At 39.6% G+C, this 24,350-nt stretch overlaps 1 protein-coding gene across 1 annotated transcript; it reads left to right on the forward strand.

The window, feature by feature from the left end:
• The first annotated feature begins 821 nt into the window (after positions 1-821).
• Positions 822-1,769, forward strand: LOC129402114 (olfactory receptor 1J4-like). Its single transcript, XM_055127216.1, has one exon. It carries the CDS (start codon positions 822-824, stop codon positions 1,767-1,769), a length of 948 nt encoding a protein of 315 aa, XP_054983191.1.
• Positions 1,770-24,350: the final 22,581 nt, after the last annotated feature.

Consider the following 24,350-nt stretch of genomic DNA (forward strand, 5'->3'; position numbering starts at 1 on the left):
GAGGAAAAATGATATCAAACCAATTTTTTTTAATTTCGAAACACAATGAGGTAAAGATACAGACTTATGAACTTTTATGATTTTGTTTCAGTCCTACAATGATCCAGTACCCATCCCTGCACCAGTGCCCATTCTCCACCCCAATGTTCCCAGTATCCCTCCTGCCACCCCCTCCCAATTCTCCCCCACCTGCTCTGTCGGACACATTCCCTTTTACTCTCTCTGTCTTCTATTCAGTGTTAAGGTTTTCAATACAGGTACTAGGTGGCCATGATATTTGGTCAATAGTCTACTCTCAGCACCAGTCACTCATTCCAAATGAGCCTCCAAGCATCATACAATTAGTGGTCCCTTCTCTATCCCAACTACTTTTTCCCCCAGCAAGTAAGGCTGGATTCCAAGCTGTGGATTGATCCCCCTGCCCCTTATTTCTGTTATCATTGATTGGGTATTTGTCTCCCATTCAGTTATTTTATATTCCTCAATTGAGTTCAGCTATTCCATGTCTGTTCCTCTCATTTTATTCGTTTAACTTAGCATGATACATTCCATGTTGATGCATGTTAGAAAAGATAAAATAATAAAAACATTTTTGTATTAGCAAAAATACCTTCTTCTTTCAAAATGAAATCTTACTACTGATGGTACAGTATAATGTACCACTGGAAACTGACAGGTACAAACTATGGTTCATGAAACCACACGTGATTAGTTAAAATTTAATACTCTCACATACAGTTGGCTTTAGTATGATGTTACACTACACACTCTCCATACATTATTTCCCTCTTTCTTTCATCTCCAGCGAAGACAAAAACAGCATGATGAGAGAGAATGAAACCAGAGTTTCTGAATTTCTCCTCCAAGGGCTCCGTGTTCCAACAGAACGTCAGGGTTTGTGCTTCATCCTCTTCCTGTTCATGTACCTGACTACAGTGTTGGGGAACCTGCTCATCATCCTGCTTATCCGGATTGACTCTCGTCTCCACACCCCCATGTACTTCTTCCTCAGTGTCCTGGCCTTCACTGATGTGACTGTCTCATCTGTCACTGTCCCCAAAATGTTGATAGACATGAAGACAAACCACAAATCTATCCCCTATGCAGGGTGCATTTCTCAGGTGTTTTTATTAGTAGTTTTTGTTTGTTTTGAAAATTTGCTTCTTACAGTGATGGCGTATGACAGGTGTGTGGCCATCTGTCAGCCACTCCACTACACCACCATCATGAGGCAGGAGCGATGCATTGCTCTAGTAACAACATCCTTGATCCTCAGTTTCTTCTACGCTTTGATGCACACCCTCCTTTTGGCCAGAGTGTCCTTCTGTGCCAACATTACCATACCCCACTTCTTCTGTGAAATCATTCCCATCCTGGAGATAAGCTGTTCAGACGTTTCACTCAATCTCCAAGTCATTTACTTTGTTGGAGGAATTTCTTTTTATCTGCCATTCATCAGTATCTTGGGCACTTATATCTGCATATGGGCCACTGTCCTGAAGAATCCCTCTGCTAAGAAATTCTTCAAGGTCCTTTCCACCTGTGGTTCCCATCTCCTTGTTGTGTCTTTATTCTATGGAACCATTCTTAAAGTTTATTTTTTATCCTCCTCCTCTGCCACAAACAATAAAGATATAATTGCTTCTGTGATGTACATGATAGTCACCCCCATGCTGAACCCTTTTATCTACAGCTTGAGAAACAGAGATATAAAACAAGCCCTAAATTTGCTCGCTAACAGAGTCAAATTCTGTAGTCAAAGAACTTAATGTGAGTATATTAACTAGTGTGCATTCAAATAACCAAGGAGACTATCATCCTAAAAGGTCTATTCTTTGTGTTATTTGAAATTGTCATAAACATCTCTGAGATATTGACATATTTACTCCTCAGTCTGCTAACATTCTCCAGTTTTATTCCCCAGACTGACTTTCAGGGACTCACATTTACTGGACAATGATTCCAAACTATGATGCCTTATTTCAGAATGTTTAGAACTTGGGATTTGGAGCAGATACCAAAAAACAGTAACAAAGAAGAAAAGTAACCCAAGTCTTCAAAATCTCCTAGAAATGCCACACTTTTTTCTTTATATTGAAAAGAAGTAGGAAATTATGTACTTAAGGATTGTCAGAAAAAAACTAATTGCTTATATCAATCATATTTCCTGTTAAAATTTTCTGAAATTTCTATTCCTAACTTTCAATGACAACTTTGGATGTTCTTACAAGTGAGGAATCCAAGTTCAAATAATTCTGTTACTTCTAATAAATATATTATTTTTAAATGTTAGAAGTGTTTTATATCTTGATGCATATGGTAGTTACCATGGATAACTGCAATGTTCATGACAATGTATATGTGAGCGTATGTGTGTGAAATATATTCAAGATGATACAAACCTTCAATTATTTCACTTTGTTTATGTATTTTCTTTGTTTATGATTACTCAGTACTATGAAAATTCAGGTATGAGGGACAAAAATCCATGTTATCCTGAGACTGGAAGGATTCGTAACTTGTGGGTGTTTTTGTAAAATTACATAATTATGTTAATCTGTGCAAATTTTCATACTGTACCATATATATGATATATATACATATGAATTTTTAGAAAGGTAGTTTCATTTAAACCAGGCTATTTATAGAAACATGAGGGGAGAAAGAGAGATGAGTAAGAGAGAGAGAAAGAGAGAGAGTGCTAATAAATTACATGAGCTTCTCCAGAAAAATAAAGCAGAGAAAGGCTTTAGTGAAGTTTAATCTCAATTTTTCCAAATTGTCTTGCCCTTGGAAACTTTCATCATTTTATAAAAATATGTGGCTTTGAAAATATAATACAAGACATATAGGTAATATACAGTAATATGTATAAAACTTAATTTATACCTAAACATGAAAAATACATTTGAAAATGTCACATTTATATCATTGTATCACTTGTTATCCCATTGACTTTTGATTTGCTCGAGTGGGCGCCAGTAACTACTCTACTCATCACTGTTGTGTGTTACTGTAGACCAATGGCTTCTGCTTGCTCCAGGAACAGTAAGAGCCTCAAAGCTCTCATTCAGGGTTTTAATGAAGAAGTCTGACCATCTCGTACGTGGGCGGCCATGCGGTTTTTTGGCATCCTGTGGAATTCAGTCGGTAACAGCTCTAATCCACCAGTCATCTTTGAATCGCATCACGATTCCAGTCCATCTGATTTTTGATACCTTGGTACATGAGACAGCTTCCTTGTTTCTTCATCATCGATAGAGATCGGAACTCTGTATTCCTTCTCTCACTGGAGTGAAACGTGATACTCCAAGCATAGCTCTTTTGATTCCTCTTTGGGAGACCTGAATAGCGTTCTCATTCTGTTTTCGTGGGGACCAGGTCTCTGAGGCTTATTTTAGTGCAGGAAGAATGGTCGAGTTGAAAAGATGTTTCCAGGTGTTTGATTTCATTTTCTGTTTGTGTGTTTGATTTATTACTAATTTCATAGCATCATGGTCTCAGAAGATCATCGATACCATCTCTATATTCTTAATTTTATGGAGTTATGTTTTGTGGCTCATCATGTGGTCTATCTTGGAGAATGTTCCATGCACACTTGAGAAGAATGTATATTCAGCTTTTTGAGGATGAAGTGTCCTGTATATATCTACTATATCCCTTTCTTCCATTTCTTCCCTCAGATGCTGTATGTCCTTGCTAAGCTTGAGTCTGGTTGATCTATCAAGAGGTAGTAAAGTGGTGTTGAAATCTCCAAATAGTATTGTGTTGCTATCCATGTCTTTCTTCAAGTCTGTGAGTAGTTGTTTTAAGTACTTTGCTGGTCCTTCATTAGGTGCATGTATATTTAGTATTGTTAGTTCTTCCTGTTTTGCAGACACCTTTATCAATAATAAATGACCTTCACTGTTTCTTGTGACTTTCTTCTGTCTGAAATCAATGTGGTCTGATACTAAGATGGCTACCCCAGCTTTTTATGAGAGTTGTTCACCTGTAGCATTGTTTTCCAGCCTTTGACTTTGAGCCTGTGTTTGCTCTGACTGTTGAGATGTGTTTTGTTCAGGCAGCAGAATGTTGGGTTCAATTTTCTAATCCATCCTGCACTCTGTCTTTTAATTGGTGCGTTTAGCACATGGACATTGAGAAGATAATTGTTATGTGGTTTTGTCCCATCTTTCTGCTGAACTTTGGTGTATTTGTTGGTCCTGTCTCATCTTAAAATAGCTCATTCAGTTGTTCTTTTAACCATGGTTTTGAGTCTATGAAGTTCCTGAGCTGTTGTTTATGTGTGAAACTGTGTGAAAATGTAGGCAGAACTCTCCATGACATTGAAGCTAAATGCATCTTTAAGGATGAAACAGACTGACCATTCAAGTGGAAGCAAATATAAACAAATGGGACTACATTAAACTAAGAAGCTTCTGCACTTCAAAAGAAACAGTGACCAAAATAGAGAAAAGGCCCACAGAATGGGAAAGAATATTTACCCAATACTCATCTGATAAGGGATTAATATCAAGAATGTACAAGACACTAGTAGAATTGTATAAGAAAAAAACCTACAACACCATCAAAAAATGGGGAGAAGAAAAGAACAGAAGTTTCCTCAATAAAGAAATATAAATGGCCAAAAGGCACTTGTAAAAATGCTCCAAATCCCTAGTCATCAGGGAGATGCAAATCAAAACAACAATGAGATATCATCTCACATCACAGAGACTGGCACACATTCAAAAGAACAAAAGCAATCAGTGCTGGCCTGGATTTGGGAAAAAGGGAAGCTTCTTCAATGTTGGTGGGAATGCCAACTGGTCCAGCATTTCTGGAATACAATATAGACAGTCCTTCAAAAACTAGAAATTGAGCTTCCATATGACCCCTCAATAGCATTTCTGGGAATATATCCCGAGGGTGCAAAAGAGTATAGGATAAATGACATCTGTATCTATATAATCATTGCAGCACTGTTCACAATAGCCAAAATATGAAAACAAACCAAGTGTCTTAAAACAGATGGCTGGTTAAAGAAAGTTTGGTACATCTACACTATGCAGCTGTTATTAGAGATGAAGTCATGAAATTTGCTTATAAATGGATAGACATGGAGAGTATCATTCTAAGTGAAATCAGTCAGAAAGAGAGGGACAGACATAGAGGGACTGCACTCTTTTGTGGAGTATAAAATAATGTCACATGAGGCTGACACCCTAGGACAGTAGATACAAGGGCTAGGGGTATTGCTTCATAACTGGAAGACTGCTTTATGAGCGGAGGGGAGAAGGCAGATGGAATAGAGAAGGGATCACTACGAAAATGATGGCTTGAGGACCTAGTTCTGATGGGAGATGCATGTTGAATGTAGATAATGAACCAAACATGATGACCTTTCAGTGTCTGTGTTGCAAGCGATAATGCCCAAAAGTAGAGAGAGAGAGTATGGGGAATATTGCCTGCCATGGAGGAAGGGGGAGGGTGGGAAAGGGGGGGGTATAACCAGGATATTGGTGGTGGGAAATGTGCACTGGTGGAGAAATGGGTATTTGATCATTATGAGATTGTAACCCAAACATGAAAGCTTGTATCTATCTCACGGTGATTCAATAAAATTAAAAATATAAAAAATAAAATTAATAAAAGAAATATAGAACCAGTGATTCTAAGAAAAATATAGATGAGAATTAAGGAAGTTACCAACCCTGTTGAAACCTTCAGATGTCCAATTTGTGTTGGGGAAACTAAATTCACTTAATGTTTAAAATTGATAGGAAGATTGTTTTTTCAATATAAATTGAGTGTCAAAGAGAGATCAAACTGGGTAAGGTTCTTGTCTTGCAGATGGCAAACTTAGGTTTGATCTGTGAAACAGCTAATGGTCTCCCAAGCTCTGCCAGGAGCGACCTCTGAGTGCAGAGCCCCAGTACAAACACTGTGCCTTCAGTACAGACAGTATACTCCATGCCTCCCCATAAAGTAAGAAGAAATTGTTTGAAAGCTGTTGTTTTGAAAATATTAATTACACACGTCACTGATTATGCTTCTCATTAATGATTATGTAATCTATCTACAAGGAGAAAATGATATGACTTTTATAATACTTAATTAAAACTCATCCTTCAAGTGTTCATTTTTCTCAATGTGCTATCATACATACTAAATAATTTAGTTGTGTCTGTATACAATTATTATTGAATAAAATATAAAATACAAAACAAAAGATAAAAAGAAAAGATGTGGCCAGAGCTGGAGGTTCTTTGTCCTCTTAACCACTTTTTTTTCGATGCTCTTGAATGTTTTCCACGCTGTTCTCTTCCTCCAGAGCAGTTCTGGCACCAAGTTGTTCCTCATGTTGATTTCTCGACCCTGGTTCACATAGCTGCTGCATTCGGAGATGTTTGTTCCATTGAGAGAAAATGGAAATTCATTGACCTTTTCGTTTTTCATGAACATTGTTTTGGTGAGATTCAGCTGCAGCCCTACCTTTCCACATTCGAGGTCGAAGTCCGCCAGCATTTGTGCCACTTGATTAATGTTTGGTGTTATTATAATGATGTCATCAGTGAAGCAGAGGTGGTATAGTTTCTGACTGTCTATCTTCACTCCCAGTCATCACATGACATTCCCGAGGGTGGCACTGTAGAGTTTCGGTGAAATGGTATCAACCTGCAGAACCCCTCTCTTTATATCAATGATCACTTCTTTGTAGAATGGGGAGATCCTGGTGCTGAATCCATCATACAGCTCAAGGAGGGTCTTGATGTACTGAGTTTGAATGCCCTGTTTGGCTAGGGATTCAATGACTGCCTCAGTCTCAACAGAGTTGAAGGTCTTCTTTAAGTCAATGAACATTAGATAGAGCGGCATCTTGAACTCTCACGAAAACTTCAATGAGTTTGGTCACTGTGTGGATATGGTCTATCATGCTGAATCCTTTTCGGAACCTGGCATACTTGCATGGTTGTCCTTTGTCTAGTGTTCTGCCTATTCTATTCAGGATGACATGAGTTAACAACTTGTAGACAACGGACAACAGGCAGATTGGGTGATAGTTGCCGATGTTGTGGATGTCTCCCTTCTTGTACAACAGCACGGTCCTGCTGGTTTTCCATTGGGAGGGAACCTTGAATACGGACAGGTAGCGTGTAAAGAGCCGAGGTAGTGTGTTGATGAGTACTGGTGGCACATGCTTCAGGTGTTCAGGATTGACTTTCTCCAGACCGATGCTGTACGCGTCTTTAACGATGAAATGGCATGTCGGATTTTGGAAGGGAGGATATTGGGAAAGACATAACCATCTTACAGAATTTGTTACGTGGGCAGGAAGATGTGGCTGTCAAAGAGATCCGAGTAGAAGTTGAGATAATCCTCTCCATTACCCTTTTGGAATATGTGATAGATCTATCAGAGAGCCAGAGGGCAGTCATCTTGGTCTTGTAGTTGGCGAAGCACAAGCGAGCTTTGGGCATACTTTACCTGGCTTCTGCTGCATCAGCCAACATTGCTGTTCTTCTCTATTTCAGGTCTTCCTTCATCTCTTTTCTGCACAGCTTTGAGAGCTCGGACATTAGCTTGTTGCCTGAGGCTCATGCCAAAACACATTGACGAATGAGCTCAAGAGTTTCCGAAAACAGGCATCTGTTTGTGGTTTTCCCACTCTTGGCATACTTCGCGCAGTCATGGAGGTGCTGAACCAGTTGATTATATTCCTCATCAATGTTGTCAATGACAACATCTTCCCACATTGCCCTAATGATGCCAAAGACCTACCAGTCCATTGTCATTCTGAGAGTTGTTCTTTTCTTAAACTTTGCAGACCTTTCTCCCTGCTCTGTGAAGTAGAATTTTGCACAAAGTAGATAGTGGTCAGATCCCTTTTGGAATTTTGGGACAACAGCAACACCAGTCAGGCAAAACTTTCAATTGAATATGATATGGTCAATATCATTGTGGAACTGTCCACTGGGAGACTTCCACGTTCAGTATTTGGATTCGGCCTTGTGGAACTGAGAGTTACCATGGATGTCTTGGTTGACATGATGAACTCAGATAGTCTCTCACCCTGTTTGTTCCATTCTAGGCCATGGTTCCAATGTGGAGTTCTTTGGGTGACTTTCTTGGTTCTAATTTGGCCTGACAATCACCAAGAATTATCTTTTAGAAGGTGTGGTCTTCTTTATAGAACTTCTCCAGCTCCATGCAGAACTTCTCAATTTCTTCTTTATCGTAGTTTTATATTGGTGTGTAGACGACAAAGATAGAAACTGCAGGCAGTGAGCCACATCTATTCTAGCATAATATTTCAATTCTGTTGTTAGGCTTGAGATGAATCAATGCTCATAGCCAAGTTCATGTTGACAAGGACACCAACGCCACCAATGCCTCTATTCTCGCATGTTCCAAAGAACGGTTCTTCTTATTTGCCGAAAATAGTGTGATGTGATTGATGTCTTCTCCTTTCAGTCAGACCAATGATGTCGTACTTGATCTTCTATGCATGCACCATCAGGTCTTCAATGGATGCTTCCAATGACAGTGTATGTGTCTTGAAAGTATAGACAGTCATTTTAGTCTTTCTTCGGTTTGGCATTCTAGATCGACACAGACTCAACGTCAAATGGTGGAAAACTAACCTGCAAGCAAATAACTCCCTCAAAAATGCTGTGGTGGTATTACTAGTATCTGACAACATAGACTTCAAGTTGAAAAGATTAGAAGGGACATCGAACGCCATTTTTTATTAATCAAGAGATATGTAAGGCAGGGAGAAATCACACTCCTAAATGGATATGGCCCCAGTGAGGGACCAGCTAAATACATAAAACAACTGCTAACATATTTTCAGAAGGATATTGCTAGCAAAATAACAGGAGTTTGAGACTTCAACACTGCCTTTTCAGGTCTGAATAGATCTATAATATTAAAACTCAGCAAGGAAAAACAGGCTTTGAAGGAAGATATGAAAAGGAGAGTATTAATCAATCTATACAGGGCTTTACATCCACATAAAAATCTACACTTTCTTTTCCAGTGCACGGGGAACATTTTCCAACATAGACCACATGCTGAGTCACAAAACATACCTCAATAGAGTCAGGAATGTAGAAATTCTATCAACTATCTTTTCAGACCACTATGCACTGAAGATAGAAATCAGTCACACAAAATGAAGAGAACCAAATAAAAACCTGGAAATTAAACAACTCAATATTTGACAACGCGTGGGTCAGGATGAAAGCAAGGAAAAAGTCAAAAGATACGTGAAAACAAATGAGAATGAAAACACGAGCTACTAGAACCTGTGGGATGCAGCTAAAGCCCTATTAAGGGGAAAACTTGTAGATCTGCAAGCATAGCTCAGAAAGGAAGAAAGAGCCTACATAAATAACTTGACATCACAGCTAAAATAATTTAAAATGACCAATAATAGGAGCCCAAACCAGGAAAAGGAAATAAATAATAAAGTTTAGAAAAGATATGAATGACATGGACTCCAAAAAATGTCCAAAAGATCAATGAAACCAAGACCTGTTTCTTTGAGCAAATGAACATGATTGATAAACCACTACCAAGAATTAAAAACAAAGAGAGAGAACCCTAATAAATTGAATCTGAAATGAAAGGAGGTACATCACATCAGACACCAAAAAATTTGAAAGATCATCAAAGACTTTTTTGAAAGTTTTTATGCCATGAAACAAAAGAACCTAGAAGACATGAATAAATCCCTGAATTCCTATACTCTCCCAAATCTAAACTAAGATTATTTAGAATACCTGAGTAGACGTATTACTGTAAAAAAATTGAAACTGAAATCAAAAGTCATCCCAAAAACCCAGGTCCAGATGGTTCAATAGTGAATCCTTCCAAACATTTTTGTTTCTTTCTTTGTTTGTTTTTCTTTATGGGTGAAACCCAGCGATGCACAGGGGTTATTCCTGACTCTGCACTAAGGAATCACTCTTGACAGTTCTCAAAGGACAACATGGGATGTTGGGAATCGAACCTGAGTCGGTCACATGCAAGGCTTATGCCCTATCATCTCTGCTATCTCTCCATCCCCTCTTCCAAACATTTAAAGAGGACCTATTGCCAGTTCTTTTCAAGCTCTTCCAGGAAATCAAGGAAACAGAAACACTCCCAAATAGTTTTAATGAGGTACATATAACCTTAATACCAAAATCAAACCAGACACCAAAAAAAAGAAACAGGCTGATATCTCTGATGAACACAAATGTGAAGATCGTCAACAAAATATTGGCAAAGAGATCCAACAACTCATCAAAAAATCACCCACCACAACCAAAAAGGATTCATCATGGGGATGCAAGTATGGTTTAGCATTTAAGAATCAATCAGCATAATTCATCATATCAATAAAAGAAAAGTTAAAATTCATATGATCATTCCAATGGATGCTCAGAAAGCATTTGCCCAGATCTAGCACCAGTTATGATAATAACTCTCACCAAATGGGTATAGAAGGGACTTTCATCGATATAATCAAAACTATCTACCACAAGACCATGGGTAACATAATCCTCAGTTGGGAAAACCTAAGAGCCATCCCTCTAAGATAAGGGACAAGATGCCCAGTGTCACCACGTTTGTTCAGTAGAGTACTGGAATTACTTACAGTAGCAGTTAAGCAAGAAAAGGATATTAAGGGAAACAAGATAGGAATGGAGGTAATCAAGCTCTCAGTATTTAAAGATGATATGATTCTATATTTGGAGAACACCAAATCCTATACCAAGAAACTACTAGAAACTATAGGTTTGTATAGTAAAATCACAGTCTATAAAATCAATATGGAAATTTCATGGCTTTCCAAAACTCAAATAATGAGAGAGAAGAAAAGAGATGAAAAAAATAAATCCCATTCTAATAAACCAAATCAGAAATGAAAAGGGGGATATCACAACAGAAAACAAGGAGATTCAAAGGATTATCAGAGACTACTTTGAAAGTCTGTATGCCACGAAGCAAGAGAACCTAAAAGAAATGGACGAATTCCTTGACTCCTACAATCTCCCAAGACTGAGCCAAGAAGAACGTGAAATACCTCAATAGGCCCATAAATATCAAGGAAATCGAAACTGTAATCAAACGTCTCCCCAAAAACAAAAGCCCAGGTCCAGACGGATTCACTGGCAAATTCTTCCAAACATTTAAAGAAGACTTGTTGCCAGTTCTTCTCAAGCTTTTCCAGGAAATTGAAAAGACAGGAACCCTTCCGAACAGTTTCTACAAGGCACATATCTCCCTAATACCAAAAGCAAACAAAGACACCACTAACAAAGAAAACTATAGACCAATATCCTTGATGAACACCGATGCGAAGATCCTCAACAAAATACTAGCAAATAGAATCCAACAACTCATCAAAAAGATCATACACCATGACCAAGTGGGATTCATCCCTGGGATGCAAGGATGGTTTAACATTCGGAAATCAATCAACATAATCCATCACATCAACAAAAGTAAAGATAAAAACCATATGATCATATCAATAGATGCAGAGAAAGCATTTGACAAGATCCAACACCCATTCATGATAAAAACTCTCACCAAAATGGGTTTTGGAGGAACTTTTCTCAAGATAGTCAAAGCCATCTACCACGAACCTAGGGCAAGCATTACCATCAATGGAGAAAAACTAAGGGCTTTTCCTCTAAGATCGGAGACAAGACAAGGATGCCCACTCTCACCACTTCTCTTTAATATAGTATTGGAAGAATTAGCAATAGCCATCAGGCAAGAAAAAGATATTAAGGGGATTCAGATCAAAAAGGAAGAAATCAAGCTCTCACTATTCGCAGACGATTTGATGCTATACCTAGAGAAACCTAAAAGCTCTAGTAAGAAACTCTTAGAAACAATTGACCTATACAGTAAAGTCGCAGGCTATAAAATCAATACCCAAAAATCCATGGCCTTCCTATATGCAAACAATGAGACAGAGGAAAGGGACATGAAAAAAGCAATCCCATTCACAATTGTGCCCCAGAAAATCAAATATCTTGGAATCAGCTTAACTAAAGAAGTAAAGGACCTCTACAAAGAAAACTATAAAACTCTACTCCATGAAATAAAAGAGGACATGAGGAAATGGAAACATATCCCCATACTCATGGATAGGGAGAATAAACATTGTCAAAATGGCAATACTCACAAAAGCATTATACAGATTTAAAGCGATCCCTATAGGGATACCCATGGCATTCTTCAAAGAAGCGGAGCAAGCAATCCTGAAATTTATATGGAACAATAAACGGCCACGGATAGCTAAAACAATTCTTGGGAAAAAGATGATGGGAGGCATCAACCCTCCCCAACCTTAAACTGTACTACAAAGCGGTAACAATTAAAACAGCATGGTACTGGAACAAATGCAGAGCTGAAGACCAATGGAACAGGGTGGAATATCCCCACACACAACCTCAAATGTATGATCATCTAATCTTTGATAAAGAAGCAAGAGATGTGAAGTGGAGCAAGGAAAGTCTCTTAAACAAATGGTGCTGGCACAACTGGACAACCACATGCAAAAAAATGGGCTTAGAACTCAACCTGACACCATGCACAAAAGTCAGATCAAAATGGATTAAAGACCTCAACATCAGACCACAAACCATAAGGTACATTGAAGCCAAGGTCGGCAAAATCCTCTACGATATTGAAGATAAAGGTATCTTCAAAGGTGACACGGAACTAAGCAATCTAGTAAAAACAGAAATCAACAAATGGGACTACATTAAACTAAAAAGCTTCTGCCCCGCAAAAGATACAGTGACCAGAATCCAAAGACTATCCACAGAATGGGAAAGGATATTTACACAATACCTATCAGATAAGGGGTTAATATCAATGGTATATAAAGCACTGGTTGAACTCTACAAGAAGAAAACATCCAACCCCATCAAAAATGGGGCGAATAAATGAACAGAAACTTTACCCAGGAAGATATACGAATGGCCAAAAGGCACATGAAAAAGTGCACTACACCACTAATCGTCAGAGAGATGCAGATCAAAACAACCATGAGATACCACCTCACACCACAGAGACTAGCACACATCCAAAAGAACAAAAGCAACCGCTGTTGGAGAGGATGTGGGGAGAAAGGGACCCTTCTACACTGCTGGTGGGAATGCCGGCTAGTTCAGCCCTTTTGGAAAACAGTAAGGACGATTCTCAAAAAACTAGAGATTGAGCTCCCATTTGACCCAGCAATACCACTGCTGGGAATATACCCCAGAAAAGCCAAAAAGTATAGTCGAAGTGACATATGCACTTATATGTTCACCGCAGCACTGTTTACAATAGCCAGAATCTGGAAAAAACCCGAGTGCCCTAGAACAGATGACTGGTTGAAGAAACTCTGGTACATCTATACAATGGAATACTATGCAGCTGTTAGAAAAAAATGAGGTCATGACGTTTGCATATAAGTGGATCAACATGGAAAGTATCATGCTAAGTGAAATGAGTCAGAAAGAGAGAGACAGACATAGAAAGATTGCACTCATCTGTGGAATATAGAATAATAGACTATAAGACTAACGTCCAAGAATAGTAGAAATAAGTACCAGGAGATTGTCTCCATGGCTTGGAGGCTGGTCTCTCATTTTGGGTAACTCAGGGAAGGGACCACCAAGTAAAATGTGGTTGGAGGACATGTGGGGGAAGGGTGATGTGGGCCGAATACAGACTAGAGACTGAACACAATGGCCACTCAACACCTTTATTGCAAACCACAACACCTAATCAGAGAGAGAGAACAAAAGGGAATTCCCTGCCATAATGGCAGAGTGGGGTGAGAGGAGAAGGGACTGGGGAGGTGGGGAGGGATGTGGGGTTTACTGGTGGTGGAGAATGGGCACTGGTGAAGGGATGTGTTATCGAACTTTGTATGGGGAAAATATGAGCACAAAGATGTATGGATCTGTAACTGTACCCTCACGATGACTCTCTAATTAAAAATAAACAAATAAAAAAATAAAAAATAAAAAAATATAAATCCCACTCACAAGCTTGACCCAGTAAATCAAGTGCCTCGGATTCAGCTTTACTAAGTAGGTAAAGGACCTGTACAAAGAAAACAACAAAATGCTACTTCAAGAAGTTAAAGTGGACATGAGGAAATGGAAAAAAGTCACGGCTCATGGATTGAGACAACTCACTCTGTCAAAATGCCAATATTCCCCGAAGCATTGTACAGATTCAATGTGAGCCGATAAGAATACCCATGACATTCCTTAAAGAAGTGTATCAAACCCTCCTGAAATTCATATGGAACAACAAACCGCCACTAATTGCTAAATCAATCCTGTGGTAAAGAAGATGGGTGGCAGCACCACCCCAACCTCAAACTGTACTACAAAGCGGTAATAATTAAAACAGCTTGGTACTGAAAGAAATGCAGAGCAGTATACCAATGGAACAGGGTTGAATATCTTTACACACACCCGCAAATATATGTTTGCCTAACCATTTATTAGGGAAAAAATGTGAAGTGGAGCAAGGAAAGCCTCTCTAACAAATGGTGCTGGCAAAAGCTGACAGCTAAGTGAAAAAAACTGGACTCAGACATCTACCTAAAACCATGCACAAAAGTCAGACAAAATGGATTAAAGACCTCTAAATCAGACTGGAGTCCATAAGGGACATTGAAGACAAGGTGGCAAAACCCTCCACGGCACTGAAGCTAAAAGTATCTTCAAAGATGACTAGCCAATGACCACATGGAAACAGAGATAAACAAAAGGGACTATCTCAAACTAAGAAGCTTCTGTATCTCTAAAGAAACATTGACCAGAATACAAAGACCATCTACAGAGTGGAAAAGGATATTCACCCAATACCTATCTTAGAAATGGATGAATCAAGGATATACAAAGCACAGGTTGAACTCTACAAGAAGAAATATCCAATTTCATCAAGAAATAGGTCGATGAAATACACAGAAACTTTCTCAAAGAAGAAATACAAATGGCCAAAAAGTATATGAGAAAATGCACGACACCACCAATCACAAGGAGGTGCAGATCAAAAAAACAATGAGATATCATTTCACACCACACAGACTGGCCCACATCCAAATGAACAAACACAACCGGTGTTGGCATGGATGTGGGGAAAAAGGGACTCTGGTTCACTGCTGGTGGGAATGCCGACTGGTTCAGCCCTTTTAGAAAACAGTATGTATGTTTCTCAAAAAATTAGAAATGGAGCTCCCGTTTGACCCAGTAATACCACATTTGGGAATATATCCTTGGGATGAAAAAGGTATAGAAGAAATTACATCTACACTCATATGTTTATTGCAGCACTATTTATAAAAAGCAAGAATCTGGAAAAAATTTGAATACCTGAGATCAGATGATTTGCGAAAGAAACTTTGGTATACCTACACAATGGAATACTATGCAGCTATTAGAAATAAGTCATGAAATTTGCATGTAAACGGTTATCATGGTATTAGGCTAAGTGAAATGAGAAAGTAAGTAAGGGACAGATATAGAAGGACTGCACTCACTTGTGGAATATAAAATTACAAAAGGGAGAATAACACCGAAGGATAGTAGAGATAAGGACCAGGAGGATTGCTCCATGTCTTGGAAGCCAGCCTAACATGATGGGGGAAAAAACAGCTGAGATAGAAAGGGGACACCAAGTAATGGATGCTTGGAGGGTCCGCACAGGATGGAAGATGTGTGCTGAAAGTAGACTAAATACCAAATACGATGGCCATTTAGTACCTGTATTGCAAACCACAACACCCAAAAGGAGAGAAAGAGAGAGTAACATGGAGTTCACGCTATCACAGTGGTGCATGGGTGTGGTGGGGATGGTGGGAGGGATACTGGGAACATTGGTGGTGGTAATGGGCACTGGTGGAGGGATTGGTATTTGATCATGGTATGGCTAAAATGTAAGCACATAAGTTTGTAAGTCTGTAACTGTACCTCAGGTGACTCATTAAAAATAAATAAATGAATAAGTAAATGAGAAATCTGTTAACCCCTAGAAAAACAAGTATTTTCAAATTCTTTATTTTGAACACTATAAACTAATTCTTCCCTTTTCTCGGTGACACAGTATTCATGCAGAACTTGGAAGTCATGGAAGTAAATTCTTTTTTATAGGATACTGTTTCAGAGTTTCTGCAAATAGTTCATTTATTGGGTTACAGCCAAAAATATTCTATTCAAAGTCTTTGTTCAAGAGAAAAAATCTGAACAGCGAAACAACAGAAATTTTCCTATTGCAAAAGAACCAAAAAGGCGCCATTCTAGTGTGTTAATAAAGATGCATTAAAAAGTCATATCCTTCCTACTGAGGTAAAGTAAATCCAAAAATGTATAGGAACTGGTCAACAATCTCTTCATTTATCAAAGTAAACCTCCGGATTTAAAACATAATAGCTCTCTGACCCGAAAGTGGATTACCCAGAGCAAAGATCAGACGGTGCTGTGTCAGCACAGGAGCAGAAGATGTCTGGCGTCCAAAACTCTGACTCAAGTGCCGCCACTTTTACCTAAGGTCAAGAACTCTTCGAAGCCCATGGCTCTATCTTCTCTTACACATGGTTTTGTGAATTGATTATAATTCATTATAACATCTTTTGTGAATTAATTTTGTACCTTGCCGCTTGTTGTGTTTTGTTGTTTCTAAGAGTCTTTAAATGGGATCCTTCATTCTTTCTACATTCTATATTATTTCATCTGAAAAATCAGGATAATTCATTTATTTTAAATTTACAATTTTAATTTATTTCTGTTGCATAATTGTTGCATTTAGTACTCCCAATTTTGTGGAGTATTGGACATACTATGGACATGAAGTGGAAACAGTGAGCATCTTTGCCTGCTGCTTGGTCTCAGGGGGAGTCTTTTAACCATTGAACATAATGTTCTCTATGGGAGGAACACAAAGAGCATCAAACCATTCACTTAGGGTCTCGAAGAAGAAGTACAAACATCTCTTTGGTGGGCAGCCAGGCGTTCTTTTGACATCTGGTGGAATCAGTCGGTAACGTCTCTAGTCTAGTGAAATATATATGGCAGAATATACATGTAATATGAACTTGAGGGGAAGATTTAGAGGGACAAGACAGGTTAAAGGAAAACTTGCAAAGGATAGTGTGCATGAACTTTTGTGTTTGCATTACACTCATGCTGTGATCCTTTACCTATCCCTCCACCAGTGCCCATTCATCTCCACCAATGATCCCAGTATCCCTCTCACCACGCCGACCCAATCCCCTACCACCCCACCCTGCCTCTGCGCCAGGGCATTCCATTTTGTTTTCTCTCCTGTTGCGTGTTGCAGTTTGCAATAGAGGTGTTGAGTAGCCTTCATATTCGGTCTATAGTCTACATTTACTTCGCATCTTCCAACTGAAATGGGTACTCCCAACATCCTCTACTTGGTTTTCCCTTCTCTATCTCAGCTGCTTTTCCCCCAGCACGTGAGGCCAGTTTCAAAGCTTTGGGCAGACCTCCTGGTCCTTATCTCTACAACTCTTGGGTGATAGTCTCCCACTGTGTTATTTAATATTCCACAGATGAGTGCAATCTTTCTATGTCTGTCTCTCTCTTTCTGACTCATTTCACTTAACATGATACTTTCCAGGTTGATCCACTAATATGCAAATGTCATGACTTCATCTTTTCTAACAGCTGCATATTATTCCATTGTGTAGTTGTACCAGAGATTCTCTAACCAGTCATTGTTTTTTGGGCACTCTGTTTTTTTTCCAGACATTGGCTATCGTAAACAGTGCTGCAGTGAACATACAAATGCAGATGTCATTTCTCCTGTACATTTTTATCTCTCCAGGATATATTCCCAGGAGTGATATTACTGGGTCAAATTGGAACTCAATTTCTGATTTTTTGAGAAGCGTCAAATTGTTTTTTAAAATGGCTGAACCAGTTGGTATTCCCACCAGCAGTGAAGGAGAGTCTCTTTCTCCCCACATCCACGCAAACACTGATTGCTTTTGTACTTTTGGATGTGGGCCAGTCTGTGGTGTGAAATGATATCTCATTGTTGTTTTCATCTGCATCTCCCTGATGATTAGTGACATAGAGCATTTTCTCATGTGTCTCTTAGCCATTCGGATTTCTTCTTTGAGAAAATTTATGTTCATTTCCATGCCCCATTTTTTGATCGAGTTGGAGTTTTCTTCTTGTAGAGTTCAACCAGTGCCTTGTATATCCTTGATCACTTGTATCACTTGTAATTCCATTGATCTTCGACTTGTTCAAGCGGGCGCCAGTAACGTCTCCATTTGTCCCTGTGGCATGGTAGTGCAGCCCAATGATATCTGCTTGTTCCAGGAATAGAAAGAGCCTCAAATAGTTCATGTATGGATTTGATGAAGAAATCTGACCATCTAGTTGTTGGGCGGTAATGAGGGCTTCTGACGTCCAATGGAATCCACTTGGTAACAGCTCTAGTCCAGTTGTCATCTCTCAATTGCATTACATGACCGGCCCATCTGATTTTTGATGCCATGGAAAACGAGACAGCATCCTTGGTTTTTGACCATCGATGGAGGTCAGAACTCCTGATTCCTTCTCTCACTTGAGTGAGACATGATATTCCCAGCATAGCTCTTTCGATTCCTCTTTGGGATAAGCTAATAGCATTCTCATCCTGTTTGCGTAGGGCTCAGGTCTCTGAGGCATATGTTAGTGCAGGAAGAGTGGTAGAATCGAAAAGATGTGCCCGGAGTCAGAGGTTCTTCGTTCTCTTTAAAACCTCTTCAATGCTCTTGAAGTCATTCCACGCTGCTCTCTTCCTCCTGCGCAGTTCTGGCACCAAGTCGCTCCTCATATTGATTTCTCAACCCAGGTATACAACGCTACTGGTTGCTCTCCGGACACACCATATACAGTAATACCTATTTTTTCCACACCATATTTTATAGGGTTCAAATTTTGAGTGAACTATGGTAACACCTCAAAGGGCGATTGGAGGCCACTCTAAAAGCCTCGGTCCCGCTCAGAGAGCCCGACAAGCTACTGAGAGTATCCCGCTCTCATGGCAGAGCCTCGCAAGCAACTCATGGAGTATTTGATCTATAGAAACAACAATCGGCCTCATTCACCTGACACCGAAAGAGACCCCAAAATGGCATCGTTAAGAAAGATGAGCAAGGAGAGCCTGAAAAAATCTCATGGAAGAACTAGACTGCCAACACAAAGAAAGACTAAAATGATTGTCAGTATTTTCAACGCACGTAAGCTGGCATCAGAAGCATCCATCGAGGACCTGATGGTGCAAGAGCAGAAGATCAAGTACAACATCACTGGTCTGACCAAAACTAGGACATATCAATCACATCACGCCATTTTTGACACTGGAGAAGAATTGTTCCTTAGAACAAGGGACAACAGAGGCGTTGGTGGTGTTTGTGTCCTTGTACACTTGAATTTGGCCATGTGCATTGATTCATTCGAATAACTAACAAACTGAATTAGACAATTTCGCTTGAATAGATGTGGCTCACTGCCCAGTTTCAATCTTCATCGTCTACGCACTACCTTCCAAATACGATGAAAAAAAAATGGAGAAGTTCTACATAGAACTGGAGAAGCTCTATAAAGAAGATCACACCTTCTACAAGAACATTGTTGGTGATTTTAATGCCAAGATAGGTCCGAGAAGGTCGCCCGAAGAACTCCACAAGGGGACACATGGCTTAGAATGGAATGATCAGGGTGTCTGAATTCATATCCTTGATATCAACCCCTTATCAGATGGGTATTGGGTGAATATCCTTTCCCATTCTATAGAATGTCTTTGTAGTTTGGTCACTGTTTCTTTTGTTTTTTTGTTTGTTTGTTTGTTTGTTTTGAGACAAATATTATTTTATATTGAAAATAGATGGACATATCTATAAAAACAATTATAGAAATTGAATCTCGCTTAAAGTGACAAAGTGAAAATTATAATCTACACAGGCAGGGGTGTTGGGGCGGGAGGTGAGGTATACTGGGGTTCTTGGTGGTGGAATATGTGCACTGGTGAAGGGATAGGCGCCCGAGCACCATGCAACTGAGACCCAAGCCCGAATGCTCCGCAACTCTCCACATGGTGACCCAATCAAAATAATAATAATAATAAATTGACAAAGCATATGCCCATTATGTGAGAGATCATGAAATCACTTCCTGGCATCACAGTTTTTTGAGTAACATAGCCTTGAGTCAGAGCAGTGAGCCATCAGATCCAAATATTTGGGCTAACAAACACTCAGAGAATTCCCTGGCACCCTGCTGCCTTGCTGGGTATAGGCTATATTTAAAAGCAATGAAAAATGTGTATAAATGTAAAATCTGTCACTGTCACTGTCATCCCGTTGTTCATCGATTTGCTCAAGCGGGCACCAGTAACATCTCCATTGTGAGACTTGTTGCTACAATTTTTGGCATATGGAATATGCCACGGGTAGCTTGTCAGTCTCTGCTGTTTGAGGGGGATACTCTTGGTAGCTTGCTGGGCTCTCCAAGAGGGATGAAGAAATTGAACCCGGATCAGCCACATGCAAGGCAAATGCCTACCCACTGTGCTGTTGCTGGAGCGATAGCACAGTAAGAAGGGCATTTGCCCTGCACATGGCCGACCCGGGTTCGATTTTTAGCATCCCATATGGTTCCCTGAGCACTTCCAGGAGTAATTTCTGACTGCATGAGCCAGGAGTAACCCATGTGCACTGCCAGGTGTGACCCCAAAAGCAAAAAAGAGCAAGAGGTGACATGTAAATATATAAATGTAAAATAGCCTCAATAAAACCAAATTCATCAACATATTTATATGAGTATCCATCCTGAAAAATCATGATTTGGATTTATTTCAGGGTTTAATGATGGCTCAAAATATACAAAGTAATATAACACCACTTAGACATAGCAGACTCATCCCGATGCTCATCAATTTGCTCGAGCTGGAACCAGTAACGTCTCCATTGTGAGACTTGTAGTTACTGTTTTTGGCATATTGAATATGCCATTAGTAGCTTGCCAGACTCTGCCATGCGGGCGGGGCACTCTCCGTAGCTAGTCGGGCTCTCTGAGAGGGAAGGAGGAATCGAACCAAGGTCAGCCCTACCTAAAACGCCCTATCTGCTTTGCTATAACTCCAGTCCATAAATCAAGGTAAATAAAAGTAAATTAATTAAAAATTAATATGCTTAACCAAAAATATATTCATCCGATGGTTTTAATTTATTAACTTATTTGTTTTATTTTTTAATTTATTTTATTGAGTCACCATGTGGAAAGTTACAAAGTCTTCAGGCTTAAGTCTCAGTTATACAATGCCCGAACACCCATCCCTTCACAAGTGCACACATTTCACCACCAAGAATCACAGTATAGCTTCAACCCACCTCCCCACATCCCTAGCCCCCCCACAACCCTAGCCCCCACCCCTCCTGTGTAACTGATAAACCTCACTTTACTTTCACTTTGATTACATTCAATATTTCAACAAAACTCACTATTATTGCTATTATTGTTTAGAGTTTCTCCCCCCTAAATTCGGACCTGGTGAAAAGGAAGCATTTGATAATTTGCTTTCCACTACTGAGAATGAAGAGATATGAGGTCGAGTGACCGCACGAGCAGCCTCACAGATTTGGGTTTCTTTTTTTTTTTATTTTTTATTGTGGAAAGTTACAAAGTTACAAAGTTTTCAGGTTTAAATCTCAGTTATACAATGCTCGAATACCCATCCCTTCACCAGTGCTCATATTCCACCACCAAGAATCCCAGTATAGCTCCACCCCGCCCCCTCACACCCCAAACCCCCCCACGCCCCTAGCCCCCCCCTAAGCCCCCCCGCCTGTGTAACTAATAAACTTCACTTTACTTTCACTTTCATTGCATACAATATTTCAACAAAACTCACTATTATTGTATGGAGAGTCTCTCCCCTAAAGTCAGACCTGCTGAAAAGAAAGCATTAGATAAAGAGAGATATCTGCCAGAAGTTGCATCGTTGCCATCTTGTACTTCTCAGTTACATTATATTCCACATATGAGTGCAATCTTTCTATGTCTGTCTCTTTCTTTCTGACTCATTTCACTCAACATGATACTTTCCATGTTGATCCACTTGTATGCAAATTTCATGACTTCATGTTTCCTGACAGCTACATAGTATTCCATTGTGTAAATATACCAGAGTTTCTTTAGCCAATCATCTGTTTTCGGGCACTCTGGTTTTTTCCATATTGTGGCTATTGTGAACAGAGCGGCAATGAACATGGAAATGCAGATGCCATCTCTACTATACCTTTTTGCCTCTCCGGAATATATTCCCAGGAGTGGTATTGCTGGGTCAAATGGAAGCTCAATTTCTAACTTTTTGAGAATCGTCCATATTGTTTTCCAAAAGGGCTGAACCAGTCGGCATTCCCACCAGCAGTGAAGGAGAGTCCCTTTCTCCCCACATCCACGCCAACACCGGTTGCTTTTGTTTTTGGGGATGTGGGCCAGTCTCTGTGGTGTGAGATGATATCTCATTGTTGTTTTGATATGCATCTCCCTGATGATTAGTGATGTTGAACATTTTCTCATGTGCCTCTTAGCCATTCGGATTTCTTCTTTGGAAAAGTTTCTGTTCATTTCATCAGCCCATTTTTTGATCGGGTTGGCAGTTTTCTTCTTGTGGAGTTCAACCAGTGCATTGTATATCCTTGTTATCAACCCTTTATCGGATGGGTACTGCATAAATATCCTTTCCCATTCTGTAGACTGTCTTTGTATTTTGGTCACTGTTTCTTTTGAGTTGCAGAAGCTTCTTAGTTTGAGATAGTCCCATTTATTTATCTTTGTTTTCACTAGCTTAGCCAGTGGCGTGTCAGCTTTGAAGATACCTTTGGCTTCAATGTCGTGGAGGGTTTTGCCGACCTTATCTTCAATGAACCTTAGGGATTCTGGTCTGATGTTGAGGTCTTTAATCCAGTTTGATCTGATTTTTGTACATGGTGATAGATGGAGGTCTATCCCATTTTTTTGCATGTAGCCGTCCAGTTTTGCCAGCACAATTTGTTAAACATGCTTTCCTTGCTCCACTTCAAATTTCTTGCTCCCTTATCAAAGATTAGATGATCATATATTTGGGGGTGTATGTCAGAGTATTCAACCCTGTTCCATTGGTCTGCCACTCTGCCTTTGTTCCAGTACCATGCTGTTTTAATGACTACCGCTTTGTAGTAGAGTTGGAAGTTGGGGAGGTTGATTCCTCCCATTTTCTTTTTCCCAAGGATTACTTTAGCTATTCGTGGGGGCTTATTGTTCCATATGAATTTCAGGAGCGCTTGCTCCATTTCTTTGAAGAATGTCAAGGGTATCCCTATAGGGATCGCATTGAATTTGTACAATGCTTTGGGGAGAATTGCCATTTTGACAATATTAATTCTTCCAATCCATGAGCAGGGGATGTCTTTCCATTTCCTCGTGTCCTCTTTTATTTCCTGAAGTAGTGTTTTATAGTTTTCATTATACAAGTCCTTTACCTCCTTTGTTAAGCTGATTCCGAGGTATTTGATTTTTTGAGGCGCAATTGTGAATGGGATTGCTTTTCTCAGGTCACTTTCTTCTCTCTCATTATTTGCATATAGGAAAGCCATGGACTTTTGGGTATTGATTCTATAGCCTGCAACTTTACTGTATGAGTCTATTGTTTCTAGGAGTTTCTTGGTAGAGGTTTTGACTTTGAGTCTGTGTTTGTTCTGGCTATTCAGATGTGTTTCTTGCAGGCAACAGAATGTTGGGTTGAGTCTCTGAATCCATTTTGCCAGTCTGTGTCTCTTAATTGGTGAATTCAGACCATTGACATTAAGGGAGATTATTGTTATGGGATTTTGTGCCGTCTTTGTGCAAGGGTTTGTTGTGCTTGTAGAGGTTGTTCTTGTCTTACAATTGCCCCTTTAGTGCTTCTTTTAGGTTTGGTTTTGAGTCTATGAAGTTCCTGAGCTGTTGTTTATCCCCAAAGTAGTGTATGATTCCTTCTAGTTTGAATGAGAGTTTAGCCGGATAAAGTATTCTTGGTGAAGCGTTGATTTCATTGAGTTTTTTCACTATATCCCACCATTGCCTTCGAGCTTGGAGGGTTTCCTCTGATAGATCTGCTGTGAGCCTAAGGGGTGCTCCTTTGTATGCGATTTCCTTCTTGGACCTTGCTGCTTGGAGTATTGTGTCTCTCTGGAAGATGTCCATCATTGTAACTATGATATGTCTTGGGGTTTTTCTGTTAGGATCTCTTTTAGCTGGCACTCTTCGGGCGCCTTGAATCTGGATGCCTGCATTGTCTAGCTGTGGGAAGTTTTC

Source organism: Sorex araneus, chromosome 1 (genome assembly GCF_027595985.1).
Source record: "Sorex araneus isolate mSorAra2 chromosome 1, mSorAra2.pri, whole genome shotgun sequence".
In the NCBI taxonomy this organism is placed as follows: domain Eukaryota; kingdom Metazoa; phylum Chordata; class Mammalia; order Eulipotyphla; family Soricidae; genus Sorex; species Sorex araneus.